Below are 6766 nucleotides of genomic sequence, written 5' to 3' on the forward strand. Positions count from 1 at the left end.
TGTTGCTAAATAAATTACCAAATCAATATTTCAAATTAGATCAGAACAAAAATAAATTCATACCAACCGACCTTCGAACACCCAACTAAAAATAACAAGTAATGACAAAGGGACTTCTTCCCCATCCCCTCCCCTTAAATTTGTATGTTTCTATGTCGGTATCGGATGCTTCTGAAAAGGTGCTTCATATGCAATGTTTAAATAGAGTAACATTATCCTATCATATTTTTAAATTAGGTATGGACTTAGACAAATTTGTTCCAACCCATATAGCATTATTGCTAAAATATCAATACTTTTTTTTGACGGATCGATGCAAAATATTTACTACCCGAAAATAATGAGTACAATAATATATACAAAGTAGCTATTCTCTTTCAACATATATACACATATAATATAATAAAATTAAACATTTTGTTTTCTTAGTACATTACTCGTCGTTAAACACCTCTATTATATATACAAATCCATCAAAACTTACATGTACACAATCATCCCCTTCTACTTCGTTGAGCAGTAGGGGGTAATTTCTCTGATGGACCAGTTGGAAGCTTCTGTCCAGTCTCTTGTTCAATCCTCTTCTTGAGCTCCCTCAGTATACGAATTTGTCCCAGCTTCTCAGGGGACAACTTGTCCCAATAAATTCCTGCAGTAAACAAGGAAATTGGTTAGTATTTGAAGAAATATGGCAAGTTATGAACATCCAACATGGGAAAGAGAAGTTGAAGCTACAGCATCCAAGGTTAAATATTTGACCAGAAATTACTTCTTTGCAAGGGCATCTCAATATGTTTGGAAGGGAGGAAAAGCAAATGGAGAGAAAATAAAACACAGATAATGATAACTTTTTTTTTTATTTGGTTGAAGAGAAAATGGAAGGGAAAAGGGAGAAAAAAGTTGATGATTAGTAACAAAATTTTAAATTTTTCTTTCCAACCATTTTTTCTTGAATTCAAATTTTAAACATTTTTTCTTCTCCGATTTTCTCCACTGTTACAAACACAGCAAACCCTCCCTCAATGTTTGCAGAAAGATAGAATATGCAGAGTCATATAGAGTGCATTGTTTCACCAACCTTGAGGCTTTGGAATAGATGTATTTGTGAAAATGACCTGTGTTGGGGTACAAATTATATCCACTGGTACATCATGGATTAACAGCTTTTCAATTGGAATATCATCCACCAATTGACAGTCATGCACTGCAAAGGTTTTTCTCAATATGATAAGAATAAAGTGGAAATGAATATGAATGCACATTGTAATATGGTATAGAGGGCCTGAGAAATATATTGCATTAAATTCATTAGCATGTCAGTATTGGTGCAAGAAATTTCTTTACTTTCAGGTGCTTCCCCTGCCCCACTGTTACTTTCTAAAAAAAACAAAAAAGAAATCATTTTGCAACTCAGATAATGTCCAACCCAATTAACTTTTATATTGTACAGAGGCTAGAGAATCATATGTGAAAACAGAAATAATATAAAACATCCAGGGTAGATTATTCTTGTAAAGAAGATAGATGTTTCTTTTAAGAAAAAAAAACACAGAAAACTGAGGCTCCAGAAACAAGTTGTGTCATACCCATGTTTAAAACATGAAATAAACGTGTATGCATGAAGTTACTATAGCTGTTGAAATTATTTTTCCGAAATGTTCAAGAGAAACGTTTAAAGGAATGGCCAAGAGAAGTGGAAAAGGCAGGGCAGGAACCAAAACTACCAGAGGTAACAACTGGTGTTGAATCGTCAATGGCTCCCATGTACCGCAGCATACCGTATTCAAGTTCTGCAAATCCCTGCACTTCAACCCTTAGTAGAAGGAACAATCGAGTTCAAAGTCCATTAATAAATTATAACTTTATAAGGTATCATCTAAATTAACTATTTTGCACATTCCTATTGGTATATAATGTCAGAGGACGACCATCGCATGAGGCTCTCATTTAGTAAGGTCTTGGGAGGGTAGATATACTCAGCACCGCCCCTGCAGGCTGAGAGGCTGTTTCTAGGATTTAAATCCATGACCACTGGAACTAGGTCACAAGGCAGCAACCTTAAGGTTGTGCGAAGAGTCAATCATACAATGTCAGAAAAGTAGGGAAATTTTTGGTTTCATAGGAGGCCTTGAAACTAGACTGGCTGGTTTCCTTCCATGAGCTATACTGCATTGGCTACAAATTTTATGACATTTAAACAAATAGTATGTCAAAGAAAAATTTTCAAACCCTGGATCATACAGGTTGCCTAGAAATTTAAATCTAATTTTATAGTTCTATCTTTTTAATGGATAAGTCAACAAAAGATTAACCACGCCAGAAGAAAAGTAAAAGACTTGTAATGTACCTCTCCCTTTCCCAATCGAGCACCTGTTCTTGGGTCAACAGCAACAGATCCAATAACGATAAGATCTACCTTTATCTTTTCATCTAACCCAATTGGCCGTCCATACTTGGCAACCCCAACAGAGGTGCAGGCTTCATTGATGGTACCCAAAGTTAACATATTGGATTCTAGTACGGAGAAGAAACCAGTTCTCAGCCGAGGTTGAGGAGTCAACAACTTCTTGCCATCTGCAATATATTAAAGATACAGTCAGAAAAGAACCAGAAGAGAAGAAGACGAAGAATCAGAAGTCTTGAATTAATTACATTTTAAGTCTTCTTATATTAATTATAATTTTATTAAATTGATCACAAATTCTGCTTTAGTCAGTTGAAGTTTCCTAATGTTTTTCTCATTATGCTGGTTTAGATCATAAAGGGCCAGTAATAAACTAGTCTCATACTCTTATAACACTTTCAACAAAAATGATATAAGGGGCAATGCTGGACAATTTAAATCTTATTCATTGCTGTAGGTTGCATAAGTTCAGTAAATGACCATCATGATCATAGATACCTGAAAAAACTGATAGAAAAAAATATAAATATAAGACTTCTGTTTCATGGTCTCAATAAGTGTGTAAAAAACATTAATGAATGAGTTCCACAAATAACCCGTATCTATTTTCTATAATTTAAGCAACTCCCCTCTCCAACTCAGCAACTCTATAAACATTAGTGAATGAGTCCCACAAATAACCCCACATCTCTACACTTCATCAACAATAATCTTTCCCAAAGTTATTCATTTATTTTTCATAATATAAACCTTTTTATTTTTATTTTATAGCATTTTCACCCCAAACACAGTTACAAGCACCGGTGCTTTAATAAGCACCCGGTGTTTGTTAAGATCTCTGTCCAACAGTTACATTTTATTAAGACATGGTGCATGATAGGAAGATAGAGCTTTAGGACCGGAGATGGAGATGACCTTAGAGTACATTGTTAACTCTTTAATCTCCGATCACACTTTTTGACAAATTAAACTTGGATTCTAATATATTCATCATAGAAAGATAGATCTCTTATGAACTTTGAATTTAAGCAATTCCAATCACTCAATCATCCATTATGTTAAACAACTTTTATCAAGTCTTGCTTTTATTGGCAAAACTAATAATAGTTTACTGTAATAGGGAATATACTGATTTGCAATAAGAATTCATAACCCAAACTGAGAATCATTTACTGCTTGACTAATGCCCGTACTTCTAGCTGCACCAATCATCCATGTATAGAGGGACTAGTTCAGGTTCAGGGAGATGCAGCTGAGCTTACATGCAACCCACCGGTGCAGTCTAGTATGTAGTTTCATGTATCTAATTGTGTACAACTTGCACCACTTAATTGCCAAGCAGTCTTTACACTTTCATTTTTATATTTTCCACTTAGAATAATGCTGCTATTTGGACTATTCTTGCAATCACAATAGCACGCAACTGATCAAAACCTGAGATTAACATGATAAAGTTTAAGCTGAGCCACCCAGATTGAGGATCTAATTGTTCAGTTGTGCATGACAGTGTTGATATTCTTACTCTTCCACTGATTAAGAGAATATATCTTTTAAAATCTTTTCACTCTCTTGCTATTTCTCAGCTATATAAAACACATTTCAAACTGAGGATATTTGCAACAAAATCAGTAAGGAACCAATCACACAACATGTTCATGAATAACATTCCCCTCCCCACCCAGCACCACACACAAAAACAAACAACCCTAAGTGAAGTATCTGACCTGAAAGCGTGAGAAACCTGACTTGTTTCTGCGGAGAATCTGGATTAACCTTCACACATTGTGCAACCTGAAACACGTCTAGCTCCCTCATCTGCCAAAACCCACATCAAACAATTTTACTCAAATTCCAAATAACGCACCTATGTCCCATTCTATGCCAGCACACTCCATTGAACTTTCATCTTCCCACCAATAAAGATGAATCATTCTTGAGAAGTTTTGATAGACTTACACTACTGAATAACCTTTTATAACGATTGGGTTTTATCAATCTAGCTGCAGAACTGAAAGTACTCATGAGATATAGGTCATATATCATACATGGATGGTCAAGATTAAGAGTTATTTAGTGGTCACTGACATCTTAAACCTTAAACCTTAAAGGCTTAAACTCTAAACTTCTTTCTATGTATTTATAAGAAGATAAAATGAATTAAATTTCTTTCACAAAGTCAAAATCAACTTATGCACGGCAACATTTATAAAAGTTCTCTCATCCAATTCAGAAATCATTTTAAGCATAATTATTAAGTTATTTATGTCCACAAACTTACTACTCACAATTTGTGATTGAGTCACAGTCTTTTCCACTCTTAGTGTGTGTAACTGGAGTTTAATGTCTGAATTTCCACCATAAAAAAATCATACAAACAATCAATCACAAACCATGATAGGTAATTAGGTATGACTATTAGTTCTCCTATCTCTGGTCTGAAACTATTGATGTTTTAGCTTCTTCCTTTTTGTCTTAATTGTACTTTATGTCACTCATGTTTCATGATTTGCGAATTGTCACCCATTTTTTAATCTATACATTTTATCACTAAACTTTCAAAATTTTACACATTTTATCTCGCCGATAATTTGATCATATGCAGCATTAATTGATCCTTGACGTAGCAAGTTGACCACTGAAATGACATGTTGACAAATGATACGGCTTAATGTGCTACATCATCAATTCACATTGGCAGCTAATTGATGTGTCATAACAGTCATCACGTCAACAGTCAACTAACAGCGTCAGATAATAATTAACAATGACAAAATTTGCAAAAATTTAAAAGTTAGATGGCAAAATTTACAAATTCGAAAGTTTAGTGGCAAAAATTGCAATGTTACCTTTTCTTCTAAAAACTATTGATATTTTGCAAATTTATCTTGGCAATTTTTTAGTTTATTTTTTTGTTTTCAACATTGATGTGGACATAAAAGCCCAAACTCAAGAGGCCCATGATCAGAAAGTCCAAGTCCACGACAAAGAGGATAAAGATCAAGATCCAATTCAAATCTTAGGTGGGCCTATGACTAGAGGGATGCTTAAAAAAACCCAAGAGGCATTGCAGCACAAAGTGGCCCATTTGCCAGAGACCCAACAATTGACTCAACACATGGAGGAGGCTAGACTTATTACATGCATAGCTTGCTTGGAGAGCTAGGAGGCCAACTGGAAGATTTAGTTTTTATTTATTATTATTATCTTTTTATGTCTTAAGTTTTAAAGTTGTATTAGTTTTGTTTTGTAAAAGGCAGTATTAAAAATAAAAATAATAAACTGCTACATTTCAGGATTTGAACCCAAGACCTTAAGCTTATAATATCTTCATCAAACCACTTGGACATATTAGCTTCTATTGGAATATTAGTATTTTAATTTTCTTTATTTACTTCCAAATAAGGCAAACTCAAACTAAAGTTGTATTAAACATTTTGGGAATTGAGAAAAGGGACAGATTATACTTTTTGTGAGTTTTAGCTCTGCTAGGGTTCTTCGTTGCATCAACTGATCTTATCAAGAATTTTCCAATTCTTGTGACGATCTTTCTTGGCTTATCAAATAATCGTATTTGTGGAGCCTTCCTTATAATTGATTGATTCACATCAAACATGTACCGATATTTAACTACTATATTCAACTCCAAACTACTCTTACATTACAACAGATATCAAATTATGGGAGACAGTTAAAAAATTATCAAGAACAGGGATGTCAACTTGCAATTAGATAATAGTATAAAAGCATTTCAAACCATAAGTCCAAAGACTATTTAGAGTCTACTTGGATACATGCTATTGAAAATAAAAAAAAAGTAATTTTAAGAAGAGAAGCTCTTAAGAGTCATTCTATACTTGCATTCAAAGATGCTCTTATACTATCAACAGTTAATTTCTTCCTATTTGGGTCCATACCTTCTGAGCGGCGACAGAAGCGCCAACGAAATTGGGAATGCGGTGGTGAACGGGTCGGGGGTTGTTGGCGAAGTTGCGTGCTTCCATCGTGTCCCATATCCTCTTTCGGATAACCCATTTCCAGGCCTTCGGGTCTGCGGCCTCAGCCGTGGCCCGCCGGGCCTCCGCGTCGAGAGCCAGCCGCTCCGCCTCGAACGCCGCCTCGTCGAAGGCCTTGGTCTTCTTGCCGGCTTCCACCGTGAACCACCTGCGAGGGTTCGCGGAGAGGGAACGAAGGGTGCAGAGAGAGGGAGCGTTGTAACTGTAACGGTGGGTGCTGAGCATGAATGGATGTGATTGTGATAAGCGGAATGCATGTAAATCCATTTTACCGGACAATGCTGTGTTTGGATTGGAGATTTTGTGTGGTCGGTTTACAAGTGTACAACATGAGAAGCAAGGGAGGAAA

The 6766-nt window shown here is 35.4% G+C and overlaps 1 protein-coding gene across 1 annotated transcript; it reads right to left on the reverse strand.

Annotated features, from left to right (window-relative positions):
• Positions 1-355: 355 nt before the first annotated feature.
• Positions 356-6766, reverse strand: COG0212 (NagB/RpiA/CoA transferase-like superfamily protein). The gene is made up of 6 exons (XM_020380711.3): positions 6319-6766; positions 4129-4219; positions 2348-2574; positions 1725-1800; positions 1079-1204; positions 356-649 (listed from the first exon to the last, which is right to left on the reverse strand). The coding sequence occupies exons 1-6, from the start codon at positions 6682-6684 to the stop codon at positions 495-497; spliced, it is 1041 nt and encodes a 346-aa protein (XP_020236300.1). The 5' UTR covers positions 6685-6766; the 3' UTR covers positions 356-494.

Source organism: Cajanus cajan, chromosome 1 (genome assembly GCF_000230855.2).
Source record: "Cajanus cajan strain Asha chromosome 1, NIPB_CcT2T_4, whole genome shotgun sequence".
Taxonomy (NCBI): Eukaryota; Viridiplantae; Streptophyta; class Magnoliopsida; order Fabales; family Fabaceae; genus Cajanus; species Cajanus cajan.

Bases quoted from the DNA above. Each gene is read 5' to 3' on its own strand.
- COG0212 (XM_020380711.3), bottom strand. From the start codon at position 6,684: ATGGATTTACATGCATTCCGCTTATCACAATCACATCCATTCATGCTC. The intron at 4,220-6,318 runs GTATGGACCCAA...GGGTTTTGGCAG, and splicing joins CTTCTGTCGCCGCTCAGAAG to ATGAGGGAGCTAGACGTGTT. The intron at 1,801-2,347 runs GTACATTACAAG...GTTGAAGTGCAG, and splicing joins CTCGATTGGGAAAGGGAGAG to GGATTTGCAGAACTTGAATA.